The sequence below is a fragment of the Petaurus breviceps genome, unplaced genomic scaffold (assembly GCF_028583685.1).
Source record: "Petaurus breviceps papuanus isolate PSGF00001 unplaced genomic scaffold, PetGlider_PUasm1.0 218, whole genome shotgun sequence".
In the NCBI taxonomy this organism is placed as follows: Eukaryota; Metazoa; Chordata; class Mammalia; order Diprotodontia; family Petauridae; genus Petaurus; species Petaurus breviceps.
In genome coordinates, this window is record NW_027185872.1 from 6,294,269 (window position 1) to 6,310,306 (window position 16,038).

The 16,038-nt window shown below is 47.0% G+C and overlaps 1 protein-coding gene across 1 annotated transcript in view; it reads left to right on the plus strand.

Moving 5' to 3' along the window:
* The window catches only part of THSD7A (thrombospondin type 1 domain containing 7A), a 350,332-nt gene that overhangs the window by 299,697 nt on the left and 34,597 nt on the right, over positions 1 to 16,038 (plus strand). Inside the window, exons 13-15 of the mRNA XM_069094452.1 lie at positions 1,400 to 1,594; positions 3,272 to 3,535; positions 15,420 to 15,604. Coding sequence (XP_068950553.1) covers positions 1,400 to 1,594; positions 3,272 to 3,535; positions 15,420 to 15,604 — 644 coding nt within the window. The remainder of the gene's footprint in view (positions 1 to 1,399; positions 1,595 to 3,271; positions 3,536 to 15,419; positions 15,605 to 16,038) is intronic.

Consider the following 16,038-nt stretch of genomic DNA (forward strand, 5'->3'; position numbering starts at 1 on the left):
ATGAGGTGAGGGATGGTTTGGATTCCATCTTTGTAATGCCAGCACCTAGAAAAGTACCCTGCCTTTAATACACGCTTGATAATTGTGTGGTAGATTCAGTTGAATTGGTAAAAAGGGTGGTAGTACTAATTCATATGTTTTATGTTTTCTTTTCTTTTAAAGGACATAGAATGTCATGGTTTGAAAGGTCCTCTGAACCCATCAAGTCTAGTCTATACCTGAATCACAATCCCCCTATGATACCCCCCAAAAACAAAGACTCAACCAGATTTTATTGACAGATTTCTAGTAACAAGGCAACCTCTTTCCTGAAGGAGCCCCTTCCACTCTGGGATGACCATCCTTGTTAAGAAGTTGTCCCATGGGGGTGGCTAGGTGGCACAGTGAATAGAGCACCAGCCCTGGACTCAGGAGGAACTGAGTTCAAATCAGGACTCAGACACTTAACACAAAACTAGCCATGTGACCTTGGGCAAATCACTTAACCGCAATTGCCCCACCTTCCCCTTTCCAAAAAACAAAAAACAAGCAAAAAAAAAAAAAAAGAAGTTGTCCCATTATGAAGTCTAAGTTTTTCTCTTTGAAAATTACTGCAATGTTCCTGGTTCTGCCCTCTGGGGCCAAGCAGGACAAGTCTGATCCATCTTCAGAAGTCCTTCCAATGACTGAAGACAATTCTCCTGCCCCTGCTTCTCCTTCCCCAGCTAGATAAACACTGCTTCTATCCAACACTTGCCTGACATAGACTGGAAGCCCTCCCCACACTGGTCACCCTCTTCGGGATGGTCTTTAGATTTCCAATGCCTTTCATAAAATGCCAAAGTAGAAAGCTCAACATGAGAGCATCCAATGGCCAATATGATGCATCAGCTATTTTCTGGTCTTAGATCAATGCATGGGCTGAGTTCATTGTGGCCAGTGTGGAGTGTGCAACTCAAATTATTGATGGCCCTTGGTGCATCTCTACTAACACATTTTGTAGAGAGTGGAAGGGGTCTCAAAGCCCCTGCCAGATCTCCATGACAACACAAGTTGGTTCCTAAGTGTGCTTTCATGCACATGTGAAGGCAAAAGATGTGACGGGAATACAATTAGTGGGATAGCATCCAGTATCGAACTGCTTGTAGCAGAGGGGCCATGGGCTCTCATCATATTGAAAGTTAAGGAGTATTTTCTGTGATTGGAAGAATTATTAGTTAGGTCATAATGACCAGTAATTCGAAGATGATAACGTGATTCTTCACAATCTTTAGATCCCTCCAGACTTCCTTTGTAAATCAGGAGTCCAAAATGCCAACCTTCCTAAGCACATGTGGCTATTCCCGGGTAATTACAGGCTCTTTACAAAATTTCCTTTGGGTTATGTGCTGTATCCTCCTTTTATCTTCTTCTTTTCTAGCCATCACTTGTCGCAAACAGGATGGAGGCCAGGCAGACATCAGTGAGTGCCTTCGGTATGCAGGCCCTTTACCAGCACTAACCCAAGCCTGCCAGATCCCTTGCCTGGATGACTGTCAGTTCACCAACTGGTCCAAGTTTTCTTCCTGCAATGGAGATTGTGGTGCAGTTAGGACCAGGAAGCGTTCAATTGTTGGTAAGAATTGCCAGGAAACTCAAATTCACTTTCATCAAGGTCAGAAAATCCAGGGGAGATAGAGAACATCAGATGCAGAGACCTGTTGAAGTGTGACTGAGTATATATGATTGTCCTGGTTTCTAGGGGTTCTTTCAACAATTTCCCTGGACCTCTGTTTCATGGAAATCAACAGCCCTGAAAAATACTCAATCTGATTTCCTACACGACGTGCGGCCGATGACTTTTTAGTTAGAGAAAAAGGTAGTAAGAGGAGAGAGTGTCTGTGAATCTGCTCAGAGAGAGCATGTGAAATCCTCACTGAGCTAGAACACAAATCCAAAGCTGGGCCAGGGTCATACGTTAGAGCAGGGACTCCAGTTGGGTCTCCTGAATCTTCTAGCTTCCCACATTCCTCACCCACAGCTACTCCTGCCTCCATCTTTGCTTTTCCCTCTCTTCACATGGTCAGGAAACCAGCTTGGAGTTCCTAGTCATGTGATTGGACAAATTAAAAAGAAGCCGCAAGAACAAATGCAGTGACTATGCCTGTAGCCACCCCAGCAATGGATACTAAGAGCTAGGAACATCTGAAAAAGAACCTTTTTGCCACAAGGTCTGGTATGACTGGTTTTGTAACAATGGGCTTGATTTGTTGACATCCACAAAATAAACCAATATTATAGGATTTAAGACCTAGGGCTGGAGGGGCCACCCAAGAGTTCTAATCCAACCTTCTAATTTATAGATAAGGACCCCACCATCCAGAGAAGAAGTGCCTTTGTGAAGGTCACAGACATAGCAAATGACAGATGCAGGATTTGAACTCGGGCCCTCTGACTTGAAATCCACCAGTTTGGCCAATGTGCCACATTGTCTCATTGGAGACTGTATATACCAACCTCCATGTCTCACAGCTAATGTGGGCCAGTGTTAGATCTTAGGAGGCTGAATAATTTTGCACTTCTGGGGAGCTGAAAAACATTTCATTTTATCTACTTTGAGGGAAAATAGCTGGGATCCCTCCAGACTGTTACAGCATCTAACGTTTCTCCTCTGTTCTTAAATTATACTCTCTTGAATGTAAGACAAAGTACTGGCCAAAATTGGGACCCCGTGAGAAAGCACAGCCAGCTAATTAGTGTTCAGGAAGGGAGGGGGCACTGCAGGATCTGAGAGGAAGTAGGAAATTCCAGACCTCACAGCCTGGATCGAAACTGTGTGTAAACACCCGCTTGTGCACACAGCAGCCGACCCCCTCCCCACCTTCAGAGACAGAAGCATCCAGAGCCGCTCAGAAACCGCCTTCTGGTCCTTCCATTAGTGAAAGCCAGAGAGGACAGAGGGCAGGATTTAAGGGTCTCCATCATCGGGCAAGGCTGGCAGTCACCACAACAGCTTTTGTCTTTTGTACAATGAGGCCTTTGTAAGCTGGAAATGAGATAAATAGAGCTATATTGGACACAATATGGGCAAAGCTGGTACAGGAAGGATTGGGGATGGGAGAAGTCACTTATTTATAGCTGTGACTCAGAAGGAAATTGGGGCCAACAGGGAGCAGAGGAGGCCTTGGGAAAGGAGCTCGCCAGTCCTGAGAGCTGCCCTCCAATGCAGCAGACACTCACTCACCACCCGCTGCATGGGCAGCCCTTGGGGTGATGATGGGCAACTTACATTCTTGTAACTTCTCTTCCACAGGAAAAAGTAAGAAGAAAGACAAGTGCAGAAATTCTCAACTCTATCCTCTGATTGACACCCATTTCTGCCCTTGTGACAAGTATAATGCCCAGGCTGTGGGCAACTGGTCAGACTGCATCTTACCCGAAGGCAAAGTGGAGGTACTCTTGGGCATGAAGGTACAAGGGGACATCAAAGAGTGTGGACAAGGCTACCGCTACCAGGCCATGGCATGCTATGATCAAAACGGCCGGCTTGTGGAGACATCTCGCTGCAACAGCCACGGTAATCCAGACTTGAGTGTACTTTATAGGGTCCTTTAAGGAAAAAAACAAAAAACAGATCCTTAAGTTTTCATTGATGTTGGGAACTCCCAGTGAGGAGGCTCCGTCTACCAATACCAGACCTTTACCTGCTTTGTACCTTAGCACCACAGAGTGCTGCCTTAAAATGGAGTGTTCTGGTGACTTAGCCCAGCCCACAATGTATCAGACGCAATACCAGAACGCTGAGCTCAGCTCCTGTCTCTGAGGCCCGCTCTTGATGTGCCGCCCTGGGCTGCTCAGCCTGTATTCATGGCTTCATGTAAATGTCCATCCTTCTGTCCTCACAAGTGGCTAGAATGGTAGGCCTAAGGTGCTGCTGACTGCAGGGAAGAGTGCTTAGAGTGCACCCTACTCTGCTGATGCCTGAGTAGCCCAGGGCAAGCTTCTCTGCCAGATGAGAGTCTGAAGAGCTCTCTCCATTTTCATAAGCAGGTGCCTGCATCCAGGGCTCTGCCCTCAGGGATAGGGAAAAAGGAAGGGCAGTGCCTTCAAGGATGCCCGGGGGGATGGGAAAGATGTGACCCCCTAGATGGGTGGGGGACGATTGCCCAAATCCTCTCTTCTTCTCTGTATCGATTACATTCCTCAAACAATTATCATCCAATTAGCCCCCACCATAAGTGGGTTTTATAATCATATCAGCCCCAGTGGTCGCACATGCCTTAGGCTAATAGAGAAAGAGGCAAGTGCCTTAGACTGTAAGTTTTGAGGAAGCCAGCTTTCTGCCAATAAGGGCTGTCTCCAGGGGTGGCATACTCCCCTCATTAGAGGCCTTCTGGCAGAGGATGGCTGACCACTTCTCAGGGTGCCAGTGAGGAGTCCTGAGTGGGGAGAGTTTTGACAAGAGCCTTCCAATGTCAATTCTGTCTAACTCAGGTATCCTGGGACTCTGGGACTCAGGGGCCCCCAGCGGAGTCTCAGTTCAGCCACTTGTGAGAAAGACCTTTCCAGTGCTAATTGGGTTTAGAATCTTCTTCCAAGGGACAAACCCAGAGCACTGAGGAGCATGATCTGGACATGATCTTGAATTCAGGGTGCATCACCCCTTGGGATTGCTTTCACAGAATCACCAAATTGGGGTATTGGAAAGGACCTCAGTGACCTTTTACTCCAACCCATAATGAAATAACTAAAAATACACAGCAAATTATAACCATTATAACATATCCAGCAAGATAAAAATGTTAGAATATTTGTAAGGTGCTTTTCAAACCTTAAAGAACTATAGAAATGCTAATTGTTATTAATTATTGTTAAAGTGGTGATTCAGCTTCCTCTCGAAGACCTCCCTGGGGGCAAGTTCTCCACTTCTGGAGGCAAACTCTCCCACCCTGGGACACCTCTCATTTTGAGGAAGTTTGTCCTAACTTTGAGCCTCCCGGGCTTCTGGTTATGCCTTCTGGGGCCAGTAGTATGGATCCAATCCCTCCTTCACATGATATCCCTTCCAATGCCTGAAGGCTGCCCCCTTGCTCTCTGTCTTCTCTTTTCCAGGCATCCTATAATTGACCTATAAAATGGGGGGGAAGGGAGGCCTAGGGGGCCCTGAGGTGCCTTCCAGCTCCAAGTCCAGTGATGTTAGACCCCATCCCTAGACTAGGAAAATTATGTTTTTTTTAATTCATTTCTTTTGATGAGGTCAGATCAATTGGTGCATGGGAGAAAGTCCCAAGAAGACCCAACCCAGGGAATTCTGAAGATTTGCACCCAAAAATGAAGATGTGGCAAGATCTGGTTTTAATATAGGCAAAAAACTCCAGATAAATAATTCCATGAAATAAACATGAACCCTAGAGAGCCTAAGACACTTTGTAAGTTATATGGAAGATGGGGCTCAGAGCCCCCAGGTGTGGGACAAAAGATCTGGGGCTTTAGGACTCCCCTCCAGTAGGAGCTAAGGGGAGCCTACCTTCTCACCAACCTTATTCAATAAGGGCCTAAAGTTCCCAGAGACCCATGGCTTCCAAGAAGGGATGGCCGTACAGCCCATATGCATTTAGAGTTCCTTTTTCTGCTGCTGAACTCGCCTGTCATCTGGGTGTGACCCAGCACACACCTCAATGGGGGCAAAGTTGTTTTCAGAACAGATCTCAAGCAATCGTTTTCATCAGTTTGTTTAAAGACCTAAGAAAGTAACGTATGGCTAAGAGTGATCCCCAGGCAGCCAGAACTTATCAGCATACCCTCTAGGAATCTGATGGCCTTGAAGAAAGAAAACAGAGGAGAGCCGTTTTATGCTCTGATGGGGAAGGAAGCCCGAGTTTATTTACTGCTCTGCTCATTAAATCCAGCATTATTTAATGAGCTCCTTTTGGGACTCATCTTAACTCCTTCGCTGAGGACTCACGATCCACCATCCCCGGCGCGCTGAGCGGGGCCGCTCCGAGCGCCGGGGCTGGAGGTCCTTGTGCCGGGATGGAGACATAGGGCACGTGTTGGTGGAGGCCACGTTTCACGGCCTCGTTGATGGAACCACTTTTTACTATTAAGACCTTGGGCTCAACTGAACGATCCGGGCTAGTTTGTCTAACGCCGCCTCAGCGTGAGGAGAATTCTCTATTAGCATTAATTACTGGAGAGGCATTGACTGGTGCTGAGTCTCCAATGCACCCTCCCTGCGCGAGGTTTATGGAGAAGATTAGAGAGGCATGCTTAGACATTCGGGGATGGTTTTAACAGCAGCTGCTGGAAGCAGAGCTGCAAGCTGGGGGGGGCAGTGGGAGCTGTGCATTCAGGCCGCGAATTTAAAGGGCCCTTCAGCGGACGAGGAATGACAGCGTTGGGTGGCTGGTGAGCAAGAATGAGAAGGAAGCCAGCTAGTGGGAGAGGCTCCTCCGCGTGGCTCTGGCCCGTCCAACCTGGGATTCCAAGAGTCTCCTGCTTCTGTCTTTGTGGGCACATAGGTCCTGCTGCCCAGAGTCGGGCTTTGGCCCCAGAACGTCTGCGAATCTCAGGGCTTATTCCTTGGGGAGCTGCAGGGTGAGTCTGCTTCTGACTGCTCTTGTGGTGGTGGAACTCCAGTGGATGTGCCCAAAATAGGGGTAGTCTCTTGTCCCTGGGAGCAGACAGCTCAATCTTCTACACACCATCCTCCTCAGTCAGAATTCCTCCCCCAGGCATAGGATTAACTTCCTGCTGGACTTTTATGACTAGAAAAGCCCTGAGAGCTTCATAGTGAGCAGCATGAAGAAATTGGCAAAAGAAGTATTCCTGGAGTAGAGTTTTATGCAAATACAACATTGCAGAGGTGGGGAGCTATGGATGTGGAATGGTGTATACAATGCCACACCTTTTCAATGTGTTACTTTTGATAAGCTGCATTTTTTTTCTTCCTTTTTTCTTCTTTTAACAAGGGACAACTCTCTGGGAGGGGTGAGAAATATACATGACATAAAATTAAAAGATAGTATTATGATTTTATTTTTAAACAATCAAGGTCAAGAAGGAGTGTAGGCATCACTCGGTTTTCAAGCCAATTGTATTACAAAAGTTCATTTTTGAGTCAGTTTCTTAGAACTGGAAATGCATTCTTCTGTGTCATTTTTGAGTCAGTTTCTTAGAACTGGAAATGCATTCTTCTGTCGAAACAATGTCATAAATTGTGATTTCATTTCCTAGCAATTCTGCAGGAGTCCCCTGAACATAAAATGTAGCCAAAATACACGTGTGATTTTTTTTATGTAGTAGAAAACAGCACAGTTGTGATGCTTGCAATTAAATAAGTAGAAAAAGAGCACAATTGAATAGGAAATGATTTATAAGGGTTGTGAGTGCTGGGGCTAAGAGGAAACAGCCTTAATTAGAGGAAGAGGGAGATTTGTGGAAATTCCTTAGAGGAATTCTTAGTATTTTCAAGGCCTTCCACAACCAAGGCCTCCAGGGCATTTTTATGTCCAGTTTCATTTCAGAATGTGCAGTGAATCCACAGCATGATGCTGGTGCTGCTAGTAACAGTCAGGCTCTTCTTCAGCTCTCCAGTGGAGCCAGGATGGGGAGAGAAAGGACGAGAGAGGCTTGTCCAAGATCACTGAGGAAAGAGGACAGGAAAAGAGGGAGGTGTTTGTGTCTCTGAAAAAGAGAGTGCCTCTGGGGGCTAAGCTGAGCTGTGAATATTGGGAGAGGAGAAAGGAAGAAAGCCCCCTGGCATATGACTCCCCATGGGGTAAAGAAAGGAGGGTAGGGGAGTAGGTGCTAGGTAAGAGTTTCCTATGCTGCCTTGCATTTTCCAAGTTGGGTCATGTGTTTGAAAAGCATCTGGTATTATCAGCTGGTGGTTCTACAATTATTTGGGCTGGTGTGAAAGGCTTTTTCAGTGCCAAAGATGGGTCCTCAAACATTATGTCTAAGGTTGCTGGCTAACAATCGAATGCTTTCCTCAAGCCTTCATAGCATGTCCTTAACAGGCAGCCCCACCACAATCTTATTCTCAGGCTTCCCAGACAGTTCTTAGTGGAATGGAGCATGAAACACACTGGGGCTTGTTGTGGATCTGGTTTTGTAAGATGTGCTTTCCCAGTGAGATGAGCATTGTGAATCTGTCTTTGCCCATGCCTCTTCACTTATTATGTTCATTAAAATTGATGAACAAATGAGGTCAGTAACGTTCACAAGCACATTTAATTTAATTTTAATACTCCTACAAGTCTGTGATATATGGGTATTCACTTCAGTGAAACAGATCTCAACTCATCCATGCCAGTCCACCCTGGACAACTTCCATCCCTGTGACCCCACGAGATGCATCCCTTTGCCAGGAGCTACCCCCAGGATACAGTGGAGTGGGCTAACATGCCACCAACTATCCCCTTGGTTCTTCTATACAACCAACCCATCCTCTTTCTCAGTCATGTCACTGTGGAGAACACATCTCCCTTATACTTAATTAATGAACTTGCCATTTCTCTCAAATTCTAATGCAGACTCTTCCGTGCTACATACCCTGCTGATAAAACTCGATTAGCCTTCCCCTCAGCGTTCCTCTGCTCAGCAACGTGTCCAACCCTAACTTGACAGCTGCTGCATGTCGAAGGGTTGGTTTTGGGTCATTTGAGTGGGTTCTGGAGCCAGCCTTGCTAAGCCTGGTTTGGCCTGTACTCTTCAAGATGGGACTGTGTTAAGAGAGGAAGCCATTGCCAGACTTTATCTCCCACACATGTCTGGAGATAGACCAAAAAGATAAATCCAACATTTTTTATTAACTTGAAATTGCTTTATATCAATTCCAAAAATGAACCTACATTTATTACTGAGTTGCTGGCGTCTCTGGAGTATCTTCTGATTGTATGTTTGTGGAGTGGAAGCATTCAGGCTCTCTTGTGGTGGGCATTCATCACCAAGGAACTGGGAAAACTACAGATTATGAATGTGGTTGGACACAAATGCACCCCTGAAATCAAAGGCTCTTGTTTTAACCAACTTGGTTCATGCTCCTGGGGCACACTGGGCCCTTTATTGACTGGACAAAAGGGAGGAAGGGTTCTCTCCTTGGAGTCAGCTTAAAATGAGCCCTTGTTCAAGAGTTTGAGAGCTGTCGTGAGCCAACCGAGGAAATGTGGCTCCCATTGCCACTTATCAGCCTCTACTTCACCCTGTGGTTCTCGTCCAGGAGCTGGGGCTGAGGGAAAGCAGACCCTGAGGCATCTGTCCCTGGCAGGCCACACAGCCCCTCGACAGAGAGATCATTTAGAGAAGAATATCAATAACTGAACAAACCACATTTGTTGGTCCATCCCCAAGAGTGGAGAGAGGTTGGAATAATTCACTTTGCAGGTTTATGAGCTGTTGGGTTTCCCATTTTTCTTAAAATCCACATCCTACAGATGTTCAGTTTGTCATGTCCAGGCAGTAAATGAATGTACAAATGAGGGCATGTAATGCTAACTCCTGAGAGGGGAGCCCCATCCATGAAATCTCATCTCAGGCTAAGGGGCAGCCATCAAAGACCTATGGGGTCAGTGGTGGGCATGAGCTTGTCCCTGTCTTATAGATGAGGGGACTGTGGCTTACAGAGATCCCAGGGTTTGCTCAGGGTGATGTGTCTCCTGATTCCAAGGCTGGTGATCTGTCCACTGCACCATACTGCCTCTCATTTGAATTGGCCCAAGTTGATCAAAATGAATCTGTTTCCTTAGGCCTGGGGTAATCCTAGACAAATAGCTGGTGAATGTGTGTATTTTCTTGTGCAAATAAAGAAGTGCCTTGCACAGGTCTGAACTCATTCTTAGATAGTCTCTCCAATACGCTGATAGTATGCCCTTTACCAGGGCAGATAGCACCCCCACACCTACCCATCTTGTGTGGCTTTTGTGCCTCTAGACACCATCCACAGGGATCTACACACCATCCTGAGAACTGTCACTGAGGGTCTAGATATTTGGCAGACCCAAGGGCTGCACCTGGGTCATGTCTGGATCCCTTATTCACCCTGCATGGCCACCACATGTGTTCCCATCATACTTTTGTTTAATGAGCTTTTATTCTGCTTCTTAGGAACAAGTCACGATCAGTCCCGTGTCTTCCCAAACATTCACTTGATTTCCCACAGGGCACTGAGGTCACATAATAGGAGAACAAGGCAGTCGCCCCTCTTTCTTGAAAGACAGGACTACCTGACTCTTGTCATTCGTTAACAGTAAGACTTTGGGTAAGCATCTTAATTGTGCTATCACAGTGCTCAGCTTGCCGAGTTTCTGGGCCGAAAACGCCTGAAAAGCATGTTCTGCGGATGTGGGAGCTGTGCCTGTTTGGGGTGAGCCCGGGCAGGCAGAAGCACAGAGTGAGTGGGGTGCTGCTTCTCCTCCGCCTGGTTTCTGGACGCCCCACCTTCTGTTTGTGATGAGAATTTGCTTCGGCTCCGATTCAGGGCTCAGGATTTTTCATTTCTAAGATTAATGCAGAGGTTGTAGATAAAGTGACCCATAATCTCCCCCGTGCTGCCACAGGTCAAACAACCTGGCGGAGCCTGCCTGCCTCCAACGAATGTCTTAATCTGCCCTTCCACCAGCATGGTTGTCTCGCTCGATCAGCGGCTGGAAGTTGCTTAATTTACACATTCATAATTCACGTGAATGAGGCATTGGACAGATCTCAAAGGCGCAATGTCCTCTGAGTGCCTCCTCTACGGGGGTCTGATTCAGGGATAGTCGGGATCCTATTAAAGTAAAAGCGGCTGCGTCCAGAGGAGTGAGACCAAGAGACCAGGTCCAAGGTGGCCGTGGGCTTACCAGCGCGCCCAGCTCGGGACCAAAAGCCCTTGGGGAGCGTGTCCGCAGCGTCGTCATGAAGGCACCTCTCTCCTCTGATACCACCCCACATATCCCCCGGCTGCCGTCTCGGACCCTAAAGACCCTGCCAGCATTTCCGTATCCTTGGCTACAGCGCTGGAAGGAAGTTCAGAAGCCATCCGTTCAACACCTGCTTTGGGTTAATAATAATTAAAAATAAAGCGGAGCCCTTTAAAGTTTGCCAAGTGCTTTGCCAGTATGATCTCATTTTATCCTAACAACAACCCTGTGATCTAGATCCTCTTATTATCAGCTCCATTTTATAGATGAGAAAACCAAGGCAGATAATAGCTAAGTGACTTGCCCAGGGTCACACAGCCTGTAATTCTCTGAGGCTGGATTTGAGTTCAGATCTTCCTGACTCCAAGTCCAGTGCTCTATCTACTCTGCCACCAGGAAGCATATTACAGTTGAAGAAACTGACCCCAGGAAAAAGTAAATGACTTGCCCAAGGTCTCACGCAATCACCATCAGAGATGAATTTTGAACCCAGGACCTCTAACACTAGAAACAGTCCAGAGCCACAGTTCCCTCTATGTCCCACTGGAAAGGCAGAGGACCATGGCTCTAAGTGGGTGCACTCCCAGCTCTGAGGGCTTTCTGGGATGCAGCAAACAATAGAGCCATATGTGACCCGTAGAAAAAACCGGCATTGATGCTCAGCCAGAGCCTCTCTTCCCCCTTTCCTTCCCTTTAGATGCCTCATCTGCACCTGCTCAGATGTTAGAGTCGATCTGGCTTCCTGAGCCTCTTGTGAGAGAGTCAGACCTAAGAGTGACCACTGCCCACCAAGCTGCACTGCGGTGGGCTTTAATGCTCTCCAAAGTTTCTCTAGAACTCTCATACCTTTAAAACTACTGTCCTCACAGCAACCTTATGAGACAGATGATCTAAGAATTATCATCCCCATTTTACAGATGAGGAAACTGGAACTTAGGTGAAATGACTTCACTTCGTACAACTAGTGGCAAAGTCAGAATCTGACTCCAGGTGCTCTGAGCTTGGGTCCTGTACTGTCTAAAAGCATAGCAGCCTTTGGGTCCTACAGAACTGCTTTATTTGTCTTAATTACTGTATGGGTTCTTTAATAAGACTGGTTTGAAGGACATCACTTTGCTTAACTAATTTATTCCTTAAAACTTCACAGAAAGGACTGCACTATGTAAATAGCCAACATGTCTTTCAGGGATAGCTGTTGGACTGACCCCATCTTCACCTATATCTGCTGGGTGGCATCCAGCCTCTTCTGTTGGGTACCACAACCAACTATAATATCTGAAGTCTCTTTCATTCCATAACCCAGAAAGAAACGGCTCCTTTCAGCAGAAGAGCAAATCTAATACCGACCCCTCTGGCATTCTCCACCCTTCCCAGACTGACTCTGGCCTGCCTGTCCTAGTCCATCACACTCACTCATTCTTGGTTCCAATCTCAAGGAACTCTGGCTGCTTCCCATGCCCAGTGTTCTGCCTTCGCCTCTGTGTCTTTGTACAGACTGCCCCCCATGCCCAGAATAATCATCCTCTTCACCTCCAGAATCCCCAGCTCTCCTCATGCTCGTCTCAGGGCAACCTCCTTTCCCAGGAGGATTCCCCAACCCCAGTTCTGAATGTGCTTCTGCCACCATATTCACTTGTTCATGTCTATTTTTTACTTGCTTAGTTGTGTTCATATTGTTTCCCACCTCCTCCCTAGAAGAATGGAAGCTTCCTGAGGGAAAGAACCGTCACAGAGTTCGTATTCCCCCATTCCTAGCACATAGTGTATGTTTTACAAATGAGTGAATGCTGTACTGAATTGAATTGATAATCATTGAGTCACCCACCACTCACACAGACTTGTCAAGGGGTAGGAGGTAACAAAAGCCAAAGAAAGAGATTCGTCAAAAGCTGCCCCTCTTCTTGGGTCTTCCAGTCAACATCTCCCTTTCTTCTCAGGACTGTCTGCAGACTCTGGGCATACAGGCTTAGCCTGGGAAGTGCCAAAGAAGGCTTAACTTGTGCAGGAAAGGGGACTGCCAGTTGATTATCCCAGTAATCAGAATGACATTGAATGAGTACTTGTCTCTTTCAGAAGGTGCTCTATGCCAAGGGGGCTCTGTTGTCGTCCTTTAAAATTGGGAGAAAAACTTCCTTCCCCAGCCCAGTGTGTCCCATGTGCACAGCCCTAAGGGGCCAGCAGAGGTTTCTCAGGGCCAGGAGAAATTGGCATCTTTTGTGGAGAAGCCATACCAAGGCAGGGTGAGGTGGTCTCTGGGATGGAGGGAGTGCTGCTTTGCACATCGTTGATTTGGTCTCTGGTGGAAAAGCACCAAGCTGGAAGTGAGGAGACTAGTTCTAGGCTCCACCCCACCCCTGAGATATGTGACCTTGGACAAGTCACTTAACAGAGCTGGAAGGAAGCTCAAAATGTAGAGTAGTAAAAGTGGGAGAGACTTGTTTGGTCATTTCCAAGGCCCTTATTTTATTCGCATATGACAGAAACTGAGAACTACATAAAGGACATTATTTAGCCAAAGTTGCACAAGTAGTAGGTGTCAGAATAATGTTAAAATGAGGTTTGGGCTCCAGATTCAATGCCCCTTCCTTGCATCAGGCTGCCTCTCCTTAACATACCTTCGCTGGGTTTCAACTTCCTAATCTGTCAAATGGGAACAAAAACATCTCCCCGCACCCCGCCCAGGTTTTCTGGGGATGTGATGGAGAGGGGACATCAGATGGGATAATAGTAGTATGTTATGGTGTCTCTGTCACTCAGTGTGGAATCAAGGGATGTGGGCTTGGATTCTACCCTTGCTAATTGTTGTTGACACAAAACTAGGAGAGAGAGCTAGCATGCTGGAGAAGACACAGTCAGGATGAGAGGAAGGAGCACCGGGCTCAATCTGAGGAGACAGAATTCAGCAGGGCTAAATGTAAAGTGCAAGTAGCAGAAATCCAAAATGAGTCCAAGCTGGGGCAGCAAGGCTAGATGGCAATGATCTTGAAAAAGAGCTGAGAGTTCTAGTGAGCCACAAGTTCAAAGATGTATCAGTATAATGTGGTGCCCCCCACAAAAAAAAAAGCAAATGGACCTTAAGCTTCATTAAGAGGGGCAGGGCTTCCAGAATCAGGCGAGGGATGGTCTATCCCATGGTGCTCTGCTCTGCTCTCACCAGATCTCATCTAGGAGGTAATTGCTCAGGGCTTAGCATCACTGGCTAAGGACGCTGGGTAGCTGGAGGGTGTCCAGAGACAAGGACCAGGATGATGAAGGTCCTTGGGTTCAGATTACAGGAGAAGAGGTTGAAGGAACTGGAGGGGTTTGGCCTGAGAAAATGAGAATAAAGGGGAACATGATGTCTATCTTCAAGCATTTGAAGGGCTGTCATTGGAGAAAGGATCAGACTTTCTTCAAGCCCCAGGGGAGCAATCTAATATCATTAGGTGTAAGTAGAGGCTGGATGTCAGTAAAAGCTTCCTGGCCCCAGGTAGAATGGGCTGTCTCCAGCGGTGGCTCCTCTTGTAGCCGATGTCAGATGGGGATTCCATCTGGATCGGTTGGACTCCCCAGCCAAAGAAGTACATTTGGACTCTGAAACAGTGATTCTAGGACACTTGTGTGACCTCAGGCAGGGCATTTTATTTCTCTGAACTCCAGCTTCCTTATGTATCACATAAGGGGGCTGGGCTAGACTCTCTCTGAAGTCCCTTCAGACCCTAAAGCTATGATCCTAAAGAGAGCTGGCCTCCTTTGAGAAGCTCTGAATTAAAATCTTGCGCCTGATTGATATCTAGGAGCAGTGTGACCCTGGATAAGTCACTCCATCTTCTGTTGCTTCCATTTCCTCATATATTAATAATGCCCCTGAACGAGTTATTGTGAGGCTCAAATGAGAGGAGGCACCTAAAGGGCTTCCTTCTCTTTCAAGTATTATGTAAATATCAGCATTTCCCATCACTCCTCCTGCGATTAATGAGAGTCATGTACGTGTGTGGACAGGTTGCCAGCCCTAGACACATGGAAGATAGTGTCACCATTAATTGTCTTTGCCTCTTTCTTTCTTGAGGCTTGGCTATCTAGGGAGAGGACCCAGGAGGTGCTTGGCTGGGTGGGTCTTGGTGGATTGGCAGCATCTTATCTTGAGGAAACCTGGAGCCTATATATGCCCACCCTGGATATGGTGACGTGCCCTGATGGGATTTCAGACTAAAATGGACTGCACACTTTTGGTCTAAAACACCTCATTCCAGTAACTTGAGAATAAGGTGGCAGAAGACAGGTTATTGTCAAGTAAATGTGAACTGTCAGAAAGTCAGAGATGCTGGAATCTGGTGAGCGCAAGTGCTTGGCAGGCAATATTGCAGGCGCTCATCTGTTTTTTTAACAGTCTCTGCATGGTGGTGTCGTTTTCCTGTAGACTTTAATTTGAGGTTAACAATGAAGAAATCTCTGCCTTTCCATGCTCCTGTCCAGTCAATCACTGAGCCCTTCAAATGAAAGAGGACTGTAGGCTCTAGTCAGACAGCAGCTATCTGAGTGGATGAGCTTTCTGTGTTGCTTTCCCTTCTCTTTGCTTAGGTTACATCGAGGAAGCCTGCATCATCCCCTGTCCCTCAGACTGCAAACTCAGCGAATGGTCCAACTGGTCTCGCTGCAGTAAGTCCTGCGGCAGCGGAGTCAAGGTTCGCTCCAAATGGCTCCGAGAGAAGCCGTACAACGGCGGCCGCCCCTGCCCTAAGCTGGACCACGTTAACCAGGTACGTGCGGCCGGCTGGGCTTAGTGAGCATCTGCTCCCGATCCAGCTGGGCCGCCCCAGACTGTTTACCTGCTATACCACGGAACTGAGAAAATAGCGGCCCCCGTCCTTAGCTGGCCGCCAACACCGGCCTGGACACATTTGACTGAGTTGTTAGTGGAATCAGCGGTAAAGAACCGGTTAAATAACTGGTACTTTAATAATGAAAATTTTTAAGTATTATAATTTATAAATAATAAATAACGATGGTTATTTGAGACACCTTCGACGACTGCACAGGACGGGACAGTCTAAGCTTTCTAAAATCCCTTAAGTCACCGCCACACAGATGGGTCCGGGGGCATCGCCCTCTCTACCTCCAGGGATACTCTCAGCCTCTTAATGGAATTGAATCAAGGGGAAGGGATGCACTCGGTGGGGGAGGTGTCCCTTTTCCTTAT